This window comes from Arachis hypogaea, chromosome 10 (assembly GCF_003086295.3).
Source record: "Arachis hypogaea cultivar Tifrunner chromosome 10, arahy.Tifrunner.gnm2.J5K5, whole genome shotgun sequence".
In the NCBI taxonomy this organism is placed as follows: domain Eukaryota; kingdom Viridiplantae; phylum Streptophyta; class Magnoliopsida; order Fabales; family Fabaceae; genus Arachis; species Arachis hypogaea.
Genome location: NC_092045.1, coordinates 112,905,467 through 112,923,131, shown reverse-complemented (window position 1 = coordinate 112,923,131; position 17,665 = coordinate 112,905,467). Strand labels below are relative to the sequence as shown.

General features: G+C 30.6%; 3 protein-coding genes across 9 annotated transcripts; 2 read left to right on the top strand and 1 right to left on the bottom strand.

Annotated features, from left to right (window-relative positions):
* Positions 1-443: 443 nt before the first annotated feature.
* Positions 444-5,275, top strand: LOC112716696 (uncharacterized). Of its 2 annotated transcripts, XR_011867064.1 has the most exons (10): positions 450-868; positions 1,679-1,725; positions 1,830-1,932; positions 2,094-2,180; positions 3,089-3,172; positions 3,427-3,480; positions 4,492-4,583; positions 4,679-4,759; positions 4,899-4,944; positions 5,052-5,275. XR_011867064.1 is itself a non-coding variant. In XM_025768672.3 (9 exons), the coding sequence occupies exons 1-9, from the start codon at positions 566-568 to the stop codon at positions 5,117-5,119; spliced, it is 873 nt and encodes a 290-aa protein (XP_025624457.1). In that variant the 5' UTR covers positions 444-565; the 3' UTR covers positions 5,120-5,275. The 2 variants fall into 2 exon arrangements, 1 of the variants encoding a protein (XP_025624457.1); XM_025768672.3 differs by lacking the exon at positions 4,492-4,583 and having other exon boundaries at positions 444-868.
* A 433-nt stretch (positions 5,276-5,708) lies between these two features.
* LOC112716695 (uncharacterized) lies at positions 5,709-9,232 on the bottom strand. The gene is made up of 5 exons (XM_025768670.3): positions 8,923-9,232; positions 8,796-8,840; positions 8,371-8,688; positions 7,479-7,651; positions 5,709-6,095 (listed from the first exon to the last, which is right to left on the bottom strand). The coding sequence occupies exons 1-5, from the start codon at positions 9,107-9,109 to the stop codon at positions 5,898-5,900; spliced, it is 921 nt and encodes a 306-aa protein (XP_025624455.1). The 5' UTR covers positions 9,110-9,232; the 3' UTR covers positions 5,709-5,897.
* A 2,152-nt stretch (positions 9,233-11,384) lies between these two features.
* Positions 11,385-15,764, top strand: LOC112716694 (vacuolar fusion protein CCZ1 homolog B). 6 transcript variants are annotated; one of them, XM_025768668.3, is made up of 11 exons: positions 11,385-11,948; positions 12,022-12,115; positions 12,437-12,620; positions 12,725-12,763; positions 12,875-12,984; positions 13,543-13,638; positions 13,754-14,087; positions 14,154-14,212; positions 14,422-14,577; positions 14,692-14,921; positions 15,208-15,764. In XM_025768668.3, the coding sequence occupies exons 1-11, from the start codon at positions 11,761-11,763 to the stop codon at positions 15,236-15,238; spliced, it is 1,521 nt and encodes a 506-aa protein (XP_025624453.1). In that variant the 5' UTR covers positions 11,385-11,760; the 3' UTR covers positions 15,239-15,764. The 6 variants fall into 6 exon arrangements, with proteins under 6 accessions (XP_025624453.1, XP_072061608.1, XP_072061609.1 ...); XM_072205507.1 differs by having other exon boundaries at positions 12,725-12,769; XM_072205508.1 differs by lacking the exon at positions 12,725-12,763.
* The last annotated feature ends 1,901 nt before the right edge of the window (positions 15,765-17,665 follow it).

Sequence of the window (17,665 nt, the reverse complement as noted above, 5' to 3'; positions counted from 1 at the left end):
ATATTTGGCAAGAAAAAAATAAAAGGATCTTTCAGAATAAAGGTGGAGGGGTTGAAGATGTTGTTCAACAGTCATTCATAAGCTATAAAAAGTGGCTAGGTGTGAATCATTTCTGTTATTGATGGTATTGCCGAAGGTGACAAAAGGTATCAATTAGTGCTACATTAGTTTACGTTAGTCTGTCGATCTAGTTGGTTTTCTGTTGTCTTGTACTCCATTTGTTGTGTTGAGTTTTTACTTAAAAAAAAGCACAAAAAAAACAATGACTAAAAATTATAAAAATACCCATACATATAATATCATCGCTCATTCGTTTTTATTCGTGCAGTAATTATAAAAAATAATTATTTTTATTTATATAATAACTTATAATTAAGTATACATTTAAAATTTTTGAAAGGCACAATTTAAAATTAAATTTATATATCCAAACAAAAAAATATATTATTATTATTTTCTGAAAGATAACGAGGACACGTGATCCAAATTTTGGCGGTTGAGGAGCAACGACCACTTTTTCTCTAAGATTCCGTAGGGCGCTCAAAATTCACAAACAAATCCGAAAATGAGAATAGCAAGTGGAGCCACGGTGTGCTCCGGGCACCGCTCCCCCTCACTTCCGTACTCAACTCGGTCACGACCCGCTTCGACTCAATCGCAACTCATATGGCGTAGGAGAAATAGTAGTCGCACCAATGGAAGTGCTAAGGTTTTCTTGAAAGCCAATGAGAGAAAGTTAGTGTTGCTGAGTCCTCTCAGAGCCGCTGAATCTGATTCTTCGACCACACAAACCGCTTTGTCAGTTGAAATTCCCAATAACAATTACAATAAAACCCTCATTTCGGATGATGGCTTCTCCCTTTCTAAGGTCTCTTTCTATTCGCTATCAGAAGTTTATGCAAATTTAAGCACTAATTTAGAATACAAGTCGGTCTGTGCTTTTATTTTCTGTTTTAGTTTCAAGAATTTTTGTTTTTATAATTCTGCTAAGAAAATGGTGTGGAAATAGTGAAAATAATTAGTGAGTTTGGTTTATATTTTATAAGTAGTCGCACCAATGGAAGTGCTAAGGTTTTCTTGAAAGCCAATGAGAGAAAGTTAGTGTTGCTGAGTCCTCTCAGAGCCGCTGAATCTGATTCTTCGACCACACAAACCGCTTTGTCAGTTGAAATTCCCAATAACAATTACAATAAAACCCTCATTTCGGATGATGGCTTCTCCCTTTCTAAGGTCTCTTTCTATTCGCTATCAGAAGTTTATGCAAATTTAAGCACTAATTTAGAATACAAGTCGGTCTGTGCTTTTATTTTCTGTTTTAGTTTCAAGAATTTTTGTTTTTATAATTCTGCTAAGAAAATGGTGTGGAAATAGTGAAAATAATTAGTGAGTTTGGTTTATATTTTTATTTTCTATTTTTATTTTAATGTTTTGCTTCTGTGATTTTGTAAAGAAAATAGCATATGAAAACATAAAATACTGCAAATAGAAAAAAAAACCTAAGGTGTTATTTAAGTTTGTTTATTTATTATTTGTTATTCCAGTGATTGTTGATGCAATTTGAGTCATTACTAGTTCATGGAAATCTAGCACTAATTTGGGAATAGAAATCCTATAGTACGGGCTAACTAACCAGTATTTTGCAATTACTTGCGTTATTCATGTAGTTTAATTGTTGCAGGTTTCATTTGGAGTGGTTGGTCTAGGTGTTGGACTCTCCCTCTTGTCGTAAGTTCTATTTTAATTTTACTTTCTCAAATTCTTCGTTGAAATTGCATCATGTATGAAGTGCTTTGATTCTTATATTAGCCTTTTGGTTTTGAATTTTACAGCTATGGTTTTGGAGCATATTTTAATGTTCTACCTGGATCTGAATGGTCTGCTATAATGTTAACGTATGGCTTCCCACTTGCAATTATTGGCATGGCACTTAAGGTGATAAAAGTCTTATAAATTTGATTAGTGTTGTATGATGGACATTCATGATAACTAAACTGTATAAAAGATAATCATGCTGAGAGTCCCACATCCTAATGTTCTTTGAAGATTATTTATTTTCTTCTTACTTTCACAATTGGACATTTTTTTTGCTACAGTATGCAGAACTCAAACCAGTTCCATGCCTCACATATTCTGATGCTCAAAGCTTGAGTGAAAAATGTGCAACTCCAATTCTTAAACAGGTAATCTCAATATTATTTATTGCTATGTAATCTTCCTTGTCATATATGTTTCTATTCTTTTCAGGTTATTGTAACTGGGAAAATATACTCTTTATATTTCTGATTCATGTGATTGTCTGTTGATTCCATTAGTACAACAACAATAATTTTCCGTATCCCACTATAACGGACCGACTAGCTATAGTGTCCTATTGTAAACGATTATAGACTAACCATTACATTAATTCCATTTAATTTTTGTATTCCTAACTCTCCCCTCGCAACTGATTTACCCGAGAGCAATCAAGATTATGTGATTGAAGAAAGCAAATAAATTGATATTTAGGTTTTGGTCATTTATATATCAGTTTAAATTTCTAATTTGGAATTCTTTCTTTATTAAATTCTGTAGTTCGTTAGGTACTTTCATTTCAATTTAAATTGTCAACGGTTATCATCAAGTTAATTAGCTAACATAGAAAACACATTTACATGCATTAGCTAGCAAAATGATCAATTTGAGAATTTATGATTTAACTCAAGTCAACTTGTTTATTAATTGTGCCTGTTAGGTCGGACAATGCTTTTATATTTGACCAGAATTCATATGGGAAACCCAATCTTTGTAATACAGAGTTGATTAACTTACATCCGTGATACATGTCAAAAATTGATAATACCTACACAAATATTGTGCATCTGTTAAGGAAATTCAGGTTATTAAAGAAATCGTAAATTTTAAGAAATCATGATCAAATCCTACATTGTTTTCAAATTAATATTGTCATTTCATTTTCATCTATTAAGTAATTTACTGGTATACTCAATGTTTCTCTAGTCATTCATACGTACTCATTGCAACTTTATCACAATCTAGATGATTTAAAATATTATATTAATGTGCTGCTAACCTTCTTGTGCCGTCTTAGGTAAAGAGCGATGTCACTAGATTTCGTTATGGGGATGAACAACATTTGGACGAGGCATTGAAACGGATATTCCAATATGGTCAAGTATGTTATTTTAATTAATGTGTTATCTTTTTGTACATAATCTTTTCTTCGATTTCATATTTGACAGAATAGAAAGTAGATTTTTACTTTTCCTCCATGTATTTGAAATGGATATAAATCAATACTTGATCTAGGAAAACTTTTGACATCATTAGCTAATAATGAGCTTTTTCACCCATTTCTTTCTTTCTGCTTGTGCAACCTGAGGTATTTTTGTTCAGTTTTGAGATAATTTTATTTGTTTTATTTATCAGGGAGGCGGAATACCAAGAAGGAGCGCACCCGTTCTACAAATGATCCGTGAAGAAGTATGCATTTCAATTTTCGTTAATGCAATATCAGTACTATCATTTAAGTTTACTTTTGCATTTTTCTCGTCTGACTTACTAAATGGTGCAAAATTTTCAAAGAGGAAATAACAATGCAGGTCTCATTGAACTGCTTTAAATATTCTGATTTTTCTGTTATATTCTCGTTCTATTACTATTTATATAATTTTAAGATTATATATTATTTGAATGCTTTCAATATCATGGACTCTGACCACAATTTAAGTAATCGGATATCAGAGTATTGAAGGAAGCCAGGTAGGAAAGAAAGATAAAAGGAAAAAGAATAAAAAAAGTATGTCGTTCTTTAATTTGAGGCAAGTGCATTTGTGAATTGTGATTTGATGAACATGCATGCTATATATTGTTGTCTTTGCAGTTTTTCTGTTGTCCTACAATTGTTCTGCTGTTTTTAATATTCTTATTATTCTGTTGTTTTTCTAATCTTCACACACCTAAGAAGATCAAGGAGAAGTTATTTCCTTTATATATATATATATAGTGTGAGGCTCAGAGTAAAATACTCTTCCCTGCAAAATTTCTCACTTCTCACCTAACAAAACCCTTCATTTCTTTGATGCCGATCAGAGATGAACCTTCGGTCTCAAGAACAAGAACAAGATTAATAATTACATACAAATGAGAAGAACAAAACGTATTGAAAATGTTAAAACGAATGTTTTAAAAGATTCTTCTATATTTTACATCTAGTTGGGTTTATTAATCATCATCATATATTATATTATTTTGTTTCTCATATAAATCCAATATGTATATATATTAAGATAAAAATATTTCGTAGACAACTCGTTAATAATTAAAATAATGCTAATTAGAATGTTTTATTTGCATGATACAATTTATTCAATTTTCCTAGGAGTTAATGTCTTGCTTGCAACCATCTGAATTACAAATGTGCTCAATACCTGTGTTGTCTTTGAGCACTTTGAGTTGCACCTAACACCATTTTTCTTGCTCCAATCTTTGTAGGTTCTTTGCAATTCATTTCTGAATTAACTCTAAGTGTATTAAGATTGGCCTATAGAAAAGTCTATTTCACTCCACGTCTATATGAGTTGATTGTAACTCCTTAATACAACTCAACTTTGATTTAAAGATGATTGGTATTGTGCTATCTTTTCCACACGTCATTCATTCTTTTTTTTATGACTTATAGGTCACTGATGATGGTAAATACAGTTTGGTGTTGGTTTTTGAGGCCAAGGCTCTACAGTTGTCAGATTTTGAACAGAGACAGGTATAAAAAATTGACTGAATCTCTTTTCAAATGTAATGTGCATTTCTTATTGTCTACAGTTCTAAGATATTATAAAATCTAGATTTTTAATACTGAGTACATGTGCTAATTCTTCCTCATTCTTCCAACATTTGTTTAGGCTAAATTTGCATCATTTTTCGGGCCAGGAATTACAGCTGAAGTTGGTGAGTATTATAGTTCAGAAAACTAAAGTTTATTTGCCAATATTTACTAATTAAAAACCAAGGAACATAAATGAGTACATTCTGACATAATATCTGGATGGATGCAGGTAAGGGTGAAAAAGATTTATACGAGGTTCGTCTTATCTCTAATACAGACCCCAAATCATCTTCATGAAGATCTTGATCTTTATTCTACTCTTCTATCTTATTTGTTTTAGATAAATCACAAGACTTGTGTCCTTTGAATGGTGTAAAAGTATTAGATTCAAATGTATTCAATCATTGTAAATTATTTTAACATATATTCATAAGAAAAGAATTGCAATTCAAAGATGAGTATAGCCCATGTGATAGATTATTAATAGTCAGTGACAACTGGCTCCATGTTATAGCTAGCCATGTGATTAGTTAGAGTTAGTTACATTTACTTTTATGTGAAACCAAACTAATCCACCAACAACCGCAAATTTTTAGGTTCAATTCCTACTAGTTGCATATCAGTTGGACTGTTCCTCAAGCAAGTAGTCTATCTTATTTTTGTTCAAGAATAAAATCTTACTAATTGTCTAGTTCATCTTCGACATTATATTTTGATTTAATGAAATATGATGAATTTAAAAAATATGTTTATAATATATGATTATTTTATAATATATTAATATTTTATCGATTTAGATATAGTTTTTTAACCCTGTTCACAACAGAGTGAAGTCAATCTATATAAACTTCTTATTAAGTAGAAGGAGTGGGGTAAAACAAGATACTAACAGACTTCAAAATATACAAATCATCACTTGTTTGCATTCGCACAAAAAATCCTGAAAAAAATATACCACCATAGTAATAAGTTGCGAAAATTGCGGAAGAAAGTGGGAGAACAAAGAAATTATTGGCATCTCATCATCCTAATGTAGTTGCCACTTATTCTTTTAAGATATTTTCAAACTCTTTCTTTAGCAACCTTTAAAATGCAAGAAAGATGTAGTATTCTTTCTGCGTCTTTCATTATTCTCTCTATGCCTCTTATTATGCTTCATCCATGAAAAACACCCACTTCGCCTGCAAAGTTGCATATCTCTCTTCATATACTCATTCTTTCTTCTTTCTGATTCTTTTATTGCTTCCCATGTTTCTTTACCTTGCATTTCTACCTGCACGTGCAGTTGTATTATACACATTAATTACAGGTTTGGTATCAGGTCTCTCTCTATATATATTTGGTATTCTTTGTCAACGTTTAATCAACCTTTTTGAATCAAGTATTATTTTGGTATATAATAAGTTTGATAGTTTAATTCAAGTTATTATATGCAATAGTACTTTATAGTTATACTATTTGTAAATTGTAATTAATAAAATGTTTATAAACCTCTAACTCCCAATTAAAATTCAATTGTTAGACGGACCAAACTAAGATTTAATACTGATAAAATAAGTGAATGTACTGAACACAAAAGGTTTACACAAATGGTTTCTCTGTCTTTATGAGTCACATTTTTAATTTATTTATCATTTTACAATTCTATTTTACAAAATAATATATAAGTCATCGATTATTATGTTATGTGACCTATTTTAACTTTACTTTATATTAACTTACTTTTTCATATCATGTTAGTTAACACGTATAATTTATATGGATGTTATTAAGTACTTATATCATTATATGGTTTTGTGGGATCCTATAATCTGGGGTACAATCTTGCGTGTTTTATGTTTTAGTATTATCTTTCTGAATCCTGCATAAAATCTTAATTATTTTTGCTACCAAAAGAATGAAGGATGAGTCAACTTATCGCTATCAAACTTTAGTACTACTACTTTTGATGTCAAGAGGGTCTTATTTTAACTATGTACATACATTTTCCAAAAAAAAAAATATTAAATCATTTTATTTTAGGTGAATTAAATTAATTATATATTACTATTTCTATTAAATAAATCTTTTTTTAGATGACTTTTTTTGTTTAACAAAAATATACATGCATTCAAATCAAATACTATATTTTTGTGTTTAATACATATTTTATATGAATGACTAATTTTTTATTTAGTAGCTGATTATATATATATATATATATATATATATATATATATATATATATATATATATATATATAATCAGCTACTAAATAAAAAATTAGTCATTCATATAAAATATATATATATATATATATATATATATATATATATATATATATATATATATATATATATATATGATTGCTCATTTAATAAAATTACTAATAAAAAAATAATATTACCTAACTTTTCAAACAAACACTTATTTAAAATCAAACCTGATTTTTTTTATATATATTAATCTGAAAGTATGAATATTATTTAAGGACAAAAGTAGTGGACATAAGACACCACAATGTTTTGGACCACTTGTCCCTTCACTTGATGGAGTTCATTAATAATGAAAAGAAGAATGAAATCTATGCCTACCATACTAGATTGGTGATCTTAATTGATATATAAAAATAGATTCTGGTGATGACTAACTTATTTGAAACCAAAATAGCACATACCTCTTCTTTAGATTTGGTTATGACAATTGAATTAGGTGAATCTTCATAGTATGGCTTTGTTGATCTCTCCAGAATGCATGATGTTAGAGCACTGTTGCCACTGCTTGTACTAAGATAAGGAGGTGTATTTTGAGTACCATCAGTCTCTATTGTCATTTCCTCTTTCTCTATTTCTGTATAAATAATAAATAATCATAATAAAGTAAAATTATTCTGCTATTACTGAATTATAATGGATAAATTGTTATTTTTTTTTTCGGATTAGTCTTCGATTATAATCAAATTATAATAGATGGATCATGTACGTAAAAATATAGGTCAAATAGAAGAGCCACATTATGGTAATAGGAAAATATTATCACATTCTTAGAAAATTTACATTAAAAACATTTTTTAATAGATTTTTAACATAAAATTACTAAACAATAAAAATAACAACAAACAACGACTAGAAAGTCTTGTTTCATTATCTAAGATCAGTTACATGAGTTAAACGATATCATTGATCGAACCTTATCTGTATTATATGAAATTGTTTACATAAAGATCTCTTCAAATTACTTCAAGTGTAAAATTAATATACTCAACAAAAAAAATCTAATTTTCACTTCGTTTACAACTAGTATTTTTTTAAAAGATATTAAAATTAACTGTATTATGTGTATACAAAAAATCAGTCACTCATATACAAATAGCTATTTTGGTGTACACAAAACATTTTTTACTAAAATGATACAATTCTAGAAAAGAATTATATTAAAAGCTGTCAAATGATAAATGTTGTTGAATAAAGATTTTAAAGAAATGACTTGTTTTGAACTGTGTCAGTGTCACCAAGTAAAAGTAAAAATACTATAAAGAACTTGTTTCCAATAAATGTATATATGTGAACCTGGATTTGGAAACTGAAGAGCTACATCATCATCATCTTCTTCTTCTTGTATATTACTGTAGATTGAAGGCTTTGTTTGGATATGTGTTGAAGAATAAACTAGAGGATCAGACACTACTCTAATAGTAGTGTTTATTGTTGATGATGGTTTTCTGAATGATCTTCCACTAAGAGATTTTGCTGATAAGCATTCCATTGGTACCTCCCCTGAAATTGGGTTGCATATATATTTCTCTGCTTCACTCCACTTTGAATTCAATGCAAACCCATCTGGGGATAAGCATTCCCAGCTACTTCTACAGTACCTTGTTTGCAATGCTGCAATGAAGGACCACCATTATGCAATTTATTTTTTTGGAAGAATTTTCAACAAAATATTGTAAAATACTAAACCTGAAGGTCACGGGTTCAAGTCGTGGAATCACCTTTAAGAGCGGTATTGAAAGAATAAGTTGAAGGATCTATTTCATCTGAAACAACATATTTGGAAGTAATAAAGATTAGTAACTTGAATTGAATTAAAATAAATCAAAGGATGGTTCTAAATACTACCTTTAAATGAGTATCCAGGTGAGGAAGCAGTGCTAGAAATGGTTGTGTTTGATCTAAAAGACCTTGTTGTTGTTGTTGTTATGTCTTCTCTAATGTTTCTTATATATGATGCTGAGTACCTTCTAGGCTTGGCGTTATTGAACTCAGAATCATCTTGTTTTCTGGAACTGTAGGGTGAGGCTTGCATTTCAACTGTGTAGAATTGAATTGAATTGAATTTTTGTTCTAAGGGTATGTGTATGGTTTTATTTGCAGAGGTTTGATACTTTGATGAATAAAGAGGCTTTAATTATTTCAGGGGAAGAATAATAAATAGGTGGTATGTGTTAATAAGGCTAAGAGTGCCTAAGTAGATATATTGGTCTTTTTCACCTCAGATATGCCTCTGTCTACAACTATTTTTGTTGTTTACAGTAAAGATCTTATTCTTACAAATATAATTTAATTTTGATGCAATGATTTAAAAAAATAATGTACCTCAGATATGACTTTTTAATTGATACGCATGGATGAGTTTACAAAACAATAATGTACCTTAAAAAAATTGTTGAGAGTAGTTGTTAATAAAATTTCATTATCTAATGAAGATTCGGTTGTTGGTTTTATTTAAGGAAATTCAGCTTCAGATGTGCGAACACTGGAGTTAGATGTCTTATTTTTTGAAAAATATAGATAGACAATGAAAATACTAAACAATATGAACAATAGATATATCAAACGTTCAATTCATTAGGTGTGCGGATGGTTATCCTAATATTAAGATTTAGATGAATAATTTGGGAGTGTAGTGCGTTTTTATTTTATTGAGTCCCGTTAGGGAGCCAATCGCTTATTTATATAATGTGTACAATGGGTTATATGAGTTACAAAATGAACATCACCCATAATATTCAGAATAACCATTCGGTACTATGGATAATAAACATATCATGTCTTAAAACCACTCATCCCAAAAGCTTAAAGCTGATTTTGGGATTTACTAAAGATCGAACTCTTTACCTTTAGAATCTAAAACTCAATTTTAGAATCTATTGTTCACAAAAGCCATTTTCTATCTAGCAAAGTCCTTTGTTTTTAGAGTTGAAAGTTGAAACGGACTCGATTTAAGGTTTTCAAGTTGTCTGTAGTTGTTGTAAGAACTTAGAATACAAATATAATGGTTAATAAGTTGGCAAAACTATAAAAACAAATGTTTTATTTGGTATATTTTTTCGTTTATCAATAATTCTTTTAATAAAATCTCTTTATTGATCAAATAACAAATAGTGTGCTAATTTATTTTAGTTTGTAAAAATTATATTATATAGGCGTACATTTATAGACTTATGCTCCAATTGCTTGTATCAAGCAAGGACAGATATTGTCGTTAGAATTTGTGGCAAGATGAAAATGAGAGGCTGACATTTATGTGAATTGTGAACATACCCTCTCTTATCTTTTTTTTTTCCTTAATATAATTCATTTATTTATTTAAACTAAGGGACAAAAGTTGGTAGTGGTCTTACCTTACAATCATATTATGCGAATTGTGAAATTTTAAATTTATTTCACTTGTTCAAACGGAAGTCACACCAGCTCACCAAATCATTGATTTTTTTTGCTGTGAAATACTTACTCTTGGTAACTAATCCAGGAAAGGATTAATTATTTGGTTCATGTAGTCTTACAGAATTTATTATAAGAATTTAACTTGATGCAGTGTCAATGTGTATTTAATAATATAACGTTATATTAGTAAAAATAATTATCTTTTACATTAACTGTGTGAATAATCATTTAAGAAAATAATTATGATTATACAATTGTATAAGATATTTTATACTATTAATGTATTAAAATTAAATTCTTATTATAATTTAAAAATTTTAATTTACTCTTTTTATTAAATAAAATTTTTAATTAATTTTTTTAGTAATTAATTTTAGAAAAAAAAGCAGTTAAAATAGTTGCTTATCAAGTATTTTATAATTAATCATATATTAAATATAAAAATTGAATATTTCAAGAACAGTTTGATTTTCAAACAAAAAATAGTTAACATAATTTAAATTAAATTTTTTATCTAATATAAAAATTTAATTACTATTTTTTAAAGAAAAAGAAATCATAAATAGCATTGACAATTATCTCAAAAGACAATGAGATCTTTAATAAAAAAAACTCAACTCAATTCTTGAACTTTATTTTTATGAGACTAATTAGTCATGTGCCAAAAAAAATTAATGTTAGTTTTTATTAACATAGGGACTACAATCATAAAAAAAATCAGAAATTAAATTAGGTATTTTTTTTTAAGATTTTGTAGTTCTTCCAAAATAATTGTCAGAAACTCAGAATCGATAAGATATTCATTTCATTTTTAAATTATTGGAAGCTCTCACTTATTTTCTTTTTCTTTTATTCGTGGGCATCTACGTAAACGTGTTTAAAACTTTAAATTAAATTGTTGAATGATTATTAAAACTTTTATCAGCAAATGTGATTTATATGACACTTTGTCATGAGAAATTTTTGGTTGTTTATTATATTTTTCAATTTGATAAATTAAAGCTTAATTGTCACCAAAAAAAGATTAAAATTTAATTCGTCGTATATCTAAATTTCATTTAAGAGTTTGAAATATGTTAGCAATTATTAGTTGACGCTATCAAGGAGAAGAATTGTAGCAAAGATTAGTAGCTTTATGAAATCTTTAGTATATAGAATTGAAATGAGCAATTGCATTGGTAAATGATAGGGTTTAGAGTAAAATGGAATGTGGATTAGCATAATGATGAAGGAAGCAAAGTAGAAAAGCATATAAATAAGAAGGAAATCAAAGAGCGAGTAATAATCATAATGAGAATGGGGCTGTCTTCTGCAGCTACAGAAAATGAATGTGTGGAGCTATGCATTTTCGATTTGCGGAGAGGCCAACACGAAGGCCAAGAACTCGACAAGATCCTCTTCTTCTTCCCCGCTGGCCTCCCCTTCTCCAAGCAACTCTCCGTCGTTGGCCTCAGCGAAGGCCTCATCACTTTCACCAGGTTCATCCTCGATTTCTTCTTATTACTCTTTGATTTAGAACCTTCTCGATTCTGATTCCATGATTTCTTCTAGGATTTTCTCTCCTGAGGCTGCGTGCGAGGTCATTGAAGCTGAACGACATTCTCACATCTTCTACGAGGCCGAACCCGATATATGGATGGTTATGGTCTGTTTTTCCTTAACCCTAATTTTCTGTTTCTACCTTTTCCTTTGTTCATGTTAGGACGAGAACTTACCGTATTATTGTTTGAGAAATAATTTTTTACGTCCTCGTAACTTCCATTAGAAGGTTTGGGAGAGCTTGTTGATTTGAGTTCTAAGCGCTATCTTAGAAATATTTACATGGATGATCACGCCGCGTTTACTCTGATCTTGAATTTTATATAACTTTTAGGCATTTTTAAATAAAAGATGAGTGCTATAAATGTTCTTAGAGCATGCATTAAGTGTTTGCAATTTCTTGTGATGTGAAGTTTTTGCCTTGTAGGTGGTTGAGAAAAGCAATGATTCAGAACCTATATGGAGAGATGATGCGTTGAGGAAAGTTCTTAAAGAAATCCACTCACTTTTTGTGATGTTTCATGGAACTATAAGGGCACTGCTGGAGAAAGAACCTGGTGGAGGACTAATAAGGCGTCATCTGTATTCCTTTGTCATGGATTATCTAAGGGGTATGAGTCATCATATTAGTGCAAAATCGATATATCGTGATTATCCTTCAGTTTGAGTTGAGATTCAAAATATTTCATTGTAAGTCATAACTCATAATTGTCAGCATGTAAAAAGCGGCCTCCATGGAATAATTGCTGCTGCGGTAATGGTGAAGTTGCTGTATCAAATGATTTCATTTGGATCTGTGCTGCCTGACACATGCTGAAGTAGCTGTCTCTCATACCTTATTTATCAATTTTCTCTTGTGAGGCAGATTATCTTGTGGGGAAAAAGCTGCTTTTACCGTCGTTCCGTGATTGCCTAAAGGAACAAGGAACTGTGCAGATGTTGACAATAGGCCGTGAGGCTGCAATTGAGGTTCAGGTAAGTTTTAAGTTGTGAATTGTGACGTGAGAAGGTCTAGGAAATTTATGTAAAAGTATGATATGATGATAGATCCTCGGATTATCTCTTTGGTCGATTCTAATTTTATATACAAAGTAGACTGTAGCCCAGTCTGATTTCTCTAAGTTGACTTTGCAATGCTGTCTTTGGGTTTCATCAAGTCCATACAATACGAATGATTTGTTACAATGAACAAAATTGTTTGTGCAAAAGATGTTGTGGTTATCTGATCCTTTTATTGCGCATTCCTTTATTCTCTCTTCCAAATGCAAGTGTAGCTCTTCAAATGAATGCAACACATGGTTTGATAAAATTTATTATTCTGCATTGTCATAAATTTATTTTCTTGTGATTATCCTTACTGCTTCTGTTAGATGTTCCCTTTTTGTTCTGTGAGGGCGTTGTTGATTTTGATAATTTACATTTGGTATATGTGTTAGCATATTTCAATCCCATGCTTCGGATCATATCCACATAAGATGTTGACTATATTGCAGTTGTTCACCCTGTTTTATTGATGTCATCCTTTTTTGCCAGTCTCTTGTCAGGGTACTTGAATCTTCCGCTGGAAACATGCCCTGCTACTCTCTCATTTTATTTCAGGACCTGCTGGTGTCGACAACACTATCACCTGTATGGTTTTAATCATCATGTACAATACTGTTTTTCAATGATGGAATAGTTTTGGGCAAATTAGTGGTCGTTCATTAAGTTTCTGATTAACCTTGACTATTGACTCATTTGTCAGGATGACACCATCAATTTGTTTACATATGCTGTGCTAAGGTTGACTCCACAAGCTCTATCTGTTGGTGTAAGTTCCTGGTCCTACCTACGAAAAGGCAATACTGCATCCAGTGTTGCCATTGAGTCTAACATAGCGATTCCAAGCTCTGCATCTGAAAGTTTCTATGGTTCATCTGAAGTATCCCCTACCGAGGATAGCCAGTATCATGTGGTGAGGCCCTTACAAAGTGAAAAGTGGTCCAAAGGAAAAGATGGTTATCTTGTCACGGATTTATGGGGCGCAGAGGTTGGTACATGGGTGTTTGCCACACCAACAGTTTGGCTTCGACAGACTGGTGAGAGAATGTATCTGTGTGCTTATCAGCATAGAAACCTTACATTGTTGCTTCTTATTCCTGTAGCCTCTATAGCCAATGGGGAACAAGGAGTGTCAGCGGTGAAGCAGCAAGTTCTTGAACAGGTTAGTACTTTTTCTATTATATTGAATATCTTGTTTCCTAATAAATTCTGAGAAAACCTTTAAAATATGTCACATTGTTTAATAAGAATTAGTGCTTTAAAGAAACAAATGAGGTTAAGTTTTATCCATCAACAAGTTATCCTTTATGAAAGGTGGATTTTTAGGAGGTCTAATCCAAGCCTCATCTTTTTCTTTGTTGAATACATCAGGCATCACTTAAGATATTGAAAGTTGAAGAGAAACTATCGAAAGGATGGGGTGGTGAGAATGCATATCATGTCAGTGGGTACCGATATTTATTAGTGGATGGTGATAGAAACGTGTCCAGGGCTACTCCACCAACAAAAGTTGCAACCTTAACTAAGGTATGATACTGGCATCAAGATGTGTTATGTATTTGATATGCATTTTATACATTTGCCAGCAAACTCATTAACTTAGAAAATGTAAAACTTGTTTCGTTTACGTACTTGGTTCAGGAATCCTTACTTGCTATGAATAAGCTTAGGAAAGAGGTTGAGTTGGAGAAGAGTAGAGCAAAGCTAGATAATGTTGATTGTGAAAAAGATATGGAGGTGTGCATTAGAGCAAAAAACAACGCCTGGGTTATCTCTCGAATCACTAGAGGGAGGGAGCTTTACATGGTTCTGGAAAAAGCCAATGAAACCCTTCTATATGCCACAGATGCTGTTGAGAAGTTTAGCAACAAGTATATTTTCTTACATATTCTTATTAATGCATTCCTCAATATCATCATCATTATAATGAAAATATCACAACAAAAGGGTAAAACATAACTATAAGTTAAAGTTGATCAGATTTCAAGTCAAGAACTTATATTTATCTAGAAATGCATACTTACTCAAGGTATTTCAACATTTCCGTAATTAGTTCTTTTAACATTCAAAGCTACATACTTAAACATTTATTGACTTTTACTGAACTGACCGAAAAAATGTAATTGTAAGTAATATATTTTATGTTACTTTTTGTAGATATTGTGATGGAACTTTTTCGCTGGACTAAAGAGACAGGATGTGCAGATTGAGTGAGTAGTAGCATCAGCATTAGCGTTCTTTTGACCATCCCCAATAAATCGGGTACTTTCTTAGTCTTGAAATTTCCTTGTAGTAAGTTGAAGAAAGAATCTACCGAATGTATATCTCTCTGTATATTAAGTGTAATGTATACTGTTCAAGGGTGAGATCCATTAATGGTGCCCTGCATCTTGAATTCTAGACTGTAAAAAGGTGAGAGGAAAGCTCTGTTGTTCTGCTCTATTTCTATCTCCTTCTTTGTAGTAAATAATCATGTAAACGCTGATTATTTACTATATAATCAACATACTTTTTTCTTTTCATTTTCCTTTTTTTATTTGGAAGTGGTAAACTATTTTAGGAGCCAGGTACCAGAATTTTGACTCATCCCAACAACTTTGAGCTTGATCCAAAGTGTACTGCATGCCACTCAGAATCACTGTCTTAAGTGATATTTACTATTTGGATTGGAATATAATAATGAAGAGGGAATACTCGTGTTCTCTATTGTAATACTCAAGCTTTTGTTTCTTACCTTTTAAACTTGTTAAATGCTCATTAGATATTAGTTTGAGTAAACGTAAGCAAAAAAAAGCACAAAAATTAAAGGCTTTTGTTATGACAAAAGTATAGATAAAATAATACTATGTTTTGAAGAATCAACAATGCTATATTAGGTTGTTAATAACACCTACTCTAGACTGTAGTACAAAATTAAAAGTTTTTTTTATTCGTTGTTTATGTGGTTCGTTAACATAGCCTTTTTCTTGAGGAATAAAGATATTCATAGAGAAAACGTAGAAGAACGAGGTAAATATGGAGGTAATCATTACAGATAACAGAAAGGAACCTGTGTCAATTAACTATGGGATGTCCATTAATCTACCGACACACGCCAGCTTCTTGTAAGTCACTAAATCATATTGAAGAAAGAAGAAACGATTGGATACAAAAATGCTATATCCATGTCAAAAATTGGTCATCAAATTAGCTATTATATATTTATATATAAATTTATGTATTGTTTAAGTTATTTTTATTGTGCATTTATATTTTAATATAGAATAAGGTATCATTTTTGTCCCCAACATTTGGGGTAAATTCTATTTGTGTCCCTAACATTTAAATCGTCTTATTTGTATCCTAACGTTTGTAAAAGTGATTCAATGTTATCCTGCCGTCAATTACACATCATGAATGCTTTAGTTTGAGTTTTAAAAATCTCTTCTTGAAGTTAGAATACAAATGTTTGGGATAGAATCGATGACCCACTCCAAAAAATAGCTCATCAAAAGTTGAAAATAATTTCTACAATATTTACATAATTTACTTTTCTAGGGACATAATTGAATCTAAACACAAATAGTGGGTATAATATTAAAATCGAACACATTCAAGTGAGACCTAATTGAGAATGAATGTATCCAAGTGAGAATAATTAAAAAATATAATCTGATTTGTTAGTATAATTGATAGTAGGATAACATTGAATCACTTTTATAAATGTTAGGAATACAAATAGGACGATTTAAACGTTAGGGACACAAATAGGACTTACTCCAAACGTTGGAGACAAAAAAGATATTTTACTCTTTAATATATATTTTTTGCATGTATTTTGTATTTGTATATATATTATATATTTTTAAAAAGTATTTTGGAAAAGAAAATAAGATTTAAGAAGGATATGACAACAGCTACAAATACAATAGGTATGACAATAGCCTCTCTAATTCAACTGTAGTAAAGTTTCTTTCGAACTTTCCAAATTTGATCTATTGAGTCTCATTGTAAATTTGTAAGATAGTGAAATAAAATCCCAGTTGAGGGTAAATTGATCTGGATTGTTACTGTTACTTTTCCAGGATAAGGTTCTATCAAATCTAGGATTGGAAAATGTGCAAAATAGCAACGTAGTGGCTGGTGATGCTAGGTTGTTTTCACTTTTCTGTGTGAGCTGGGCGTCAAGTGGAGACTAAAATTGAGTGGATGTCGCTTGTCAGAAGGGTAGGAATGAATAACTGGTGAAGAAAGTGTTGGAATCACAATGTTTTTTGTTGTTGCACACGTGTTTGGTTTAGTCTAAAGAGAAAAAATGCACGGGACATGGAAGACAAAAACAAGTTTGACTACGAAGACAAACATTAAAACTAAAATTTTTAACCCCAACAAGGACGGACAACTGAGACATATCTGGGAAATAAATTGTTTGCTCTTATGAAAGATTCATTTTTTTTTTTATTTTTATTCATATAGAGTTTCTTTTTTTTTTACTAGTTTTAATCTAGTAACATTTAGAAAACAGGTTAAATACTGATGTAATATGCCTTACTACATCGGTGTTTCGGATTGTCACGGCAACACTTAACTACACTATCCCATTCCCACCAAACCACTACCGCTAACCGTTGGTATT

Coding starts and splice junctions, on each gene's coding strand:
- LOC112716694 (XM_072205506.1), top strand. CDS start 11,761: ATGAGAATGGGGCTGTCTTCTGCAGCTACAGAAAATGAATGTGTGGAG. Junction 12,116..12,436: donor CCGATATATGGATGGTTATG/GTCTGTTTTTCC, acceptor TTTGCCTTGTAG/GTGGTTGAGAAAAGCAATGA. Junction 12,770..12,874: donor TAATTGCTGCTGCGGTAATG/GTGAAGTTGCTG, acceptor CTTGTGAGGCAG/ATTATCTTGTGGGGAAAAAG.
- LOC112716695 (XM_025768670.3), bottom strand. CDS start 9,109: ATGCAAGCCTCACCCTACAGTTCCAGAAAACAAGATGATTCTGAGTTC. Junction 8,841..8,922: donor ACCTGGATACTCATTTAAAG/GTAGTATTTAGA, acceptor ATGTTGTTTCAG/ATGAAATAGATCCTTCAACT. Junction 6,096..7,478: donor TAACCAAATCTAAAGAAGAG/GTATGTGCTATT, acceptor CTGCACGTGCAG/GTAGAAATGCAAGGTAAAGA.
- LOC112716696 (XM_025768672.3), top strand. CDS start 566: ATGAGAATAGCAAGTGGAGCCACGGTGTGCTCCGGGCACCGCTCCCCC. Junction 1,726..1,829: donor GTTGGACTCTCCCTCTTGTC/GTAAGTTCTATT, acceptor TGAATTTTACAG/CTATGGTTTTGGAGCATATT. Junction 4,760..4,898: donor CAGATTTTGAACAGAGACAG/GTATAAAAAATT, acceptor ACATTTGTTTAG/GCTAAATTTGCATCATTTTT.